General features: G+C 56.9%; 1 protein-coding gene across 1 annotated transcript in view; it reads left to right on the top strand.

Moving 5' to 3' along the window:
* Nucleotides 1-166: 166 nt before the first annotated feature.
* Nucleotides 167-1,402, top strand: part of thoc6 (THO complex 6) — a gene marked incomplete at its 5' end in the record, with an annotated part of 6,104 nt that continues 4,868 nt past the window's right edge. Inside the window, 3 exons of the mRNA XM_048621106.1 lie at nt 167-274; nt 424-461; nt 1,160-1,208. Of these exons, the coding sequence (XP_048477063.1) occupies nt 167-274; nt 424-461; nt 1,160-1,208 (195 nt within the window). The remainder of the gene's footprint in view (nt 275-423; nt 462-1,159; nt 1,209-1,402) is intronic.

Here is a 1,402-nt window from a genome sequence, read left to right on the forward strand (position 1 = left end):
TGTATCTAACCCCGTGCTGTCCCTGGGAGTGTTTGATGGGGGGGACAATGTACAGGGAGCTTTACTCTGTATCTAACCCCGTGCTGTCCATGTCCCTGGGAGTGTTTGATGGGGGGGACAGTGTAGAGGGAGCTTTACCCTGTATCTAACCCTGTGCTGTCCCTCTGTAGCACACGACGGTCCGGTCTACAGCCTGGTTTCCAACAGCCGGCAGCTGATAAGCTCCGGCACTGGAGACATCAAAGGATGGAATTGGAATGATCTCATTAAAAAGGTGAGGGGGGCTTCACCGACTCAGCTCAACCTGTGATCCAGGATGGTGTTTCTAACATACTGTGACCCCCAGACCCAGAAGGATGGGGAGGGTGGCGGGGGGAAGGACCGTGTACCGAACGCACCGTGATAATTCTGTTTGTGTTTTAGGGATGCAAAGAGGCTTGGAACCGTCGACCTGCGTTTGGGTAACAAAAATAATTTATTCAAATGTTTTGCATGGTATTAGACCCCAAACCCCTTCCCCGTTCACTCCCGCTCTGCACCGTCCCCATGGACCCCAAACCCCTTCCCCGTTCACTCCCGCTCTGCACCGTCCCCATGGACCCCAAACCCCTTCCCCGTTCACTCCCGCTCCACACCGTCCCCAGTGAGTTGGGTTCCGTCCTGTGACACAGGGACAGGAGGAGGCCATTCGGCCCGTACCGCCATTCCATCAGATCGCGGTGCCCTTCGCCACACCCTCCCCTCCTGAGCTGCCCCTCCCCTCCCTGTCTGAGCCCTCCCACCCTCACTCCCTTCGCCCTCTGTGCCTTGCAGTCCTGGGGGTGCCTGAGGCCTGGCAGCTACCCTCCCTGGCACGGTTTCACCTGCGGGCCATTTGTCGTGCCCCCTCAGATTTGTACCCCAGTCCCAGGGGGTTGGTTACTGCCTCAGAGCACCCTCCCCACCCCCACTTTGCTTGGACTGATTGGTCGGGCAGGGTGGGGTAGATTGGGTCTCTCAATAGGGAGCACCAAGGCTTTTATCGGCTCTGCTTGGATTGACACACAGCAGTGCTAGAGCAATGCAGCTGTCTGTCTTTCCACACACACCCCTCCCCACCTCCTGCGGGTGCGTTGGCGTGGACCTCTCTCCATTTTCTGTTCACCTTCTGTTCCCACAGAACTCGCTTGGACATCCCTGAAATCAACAGTCTGGTGCTGAACCAGAAGGTGAAACACGCCACACAATGTCTCTACCTTTCTCTTGCTCTCGCTCTCTCTCATTCGCTCTCTCTCTCTCTCGCTCGCTGTCTCTCGTTCGCTCTGTGTCTGTGTCTCTCTCTCTCTGGCTCGCTGTCTCTCGCTAGCTCTGTGTCTGTGTCTCTCTCTCGCTCTGTGTCTGTCTGTCTGTCTCTCTCTCTCTC

The sequence above is a fragment of the Rhincodon typus genome, unplaced genomic scaffold, assembly GCF_021869965.1.
Source record: "Rhincodon typus isolate 14 unplaced genomic scaffold, sRhiTyp1.1 hic_rhity00000054, whole genome shotgun sequence".
Classification (NCBI taxonomy): Eukaryota; Metazoa; Chordata; class Chondrichthyes; order Orectolobiformes; family Rhincodontidae; genus Rhincodon; species Rhincodon typus.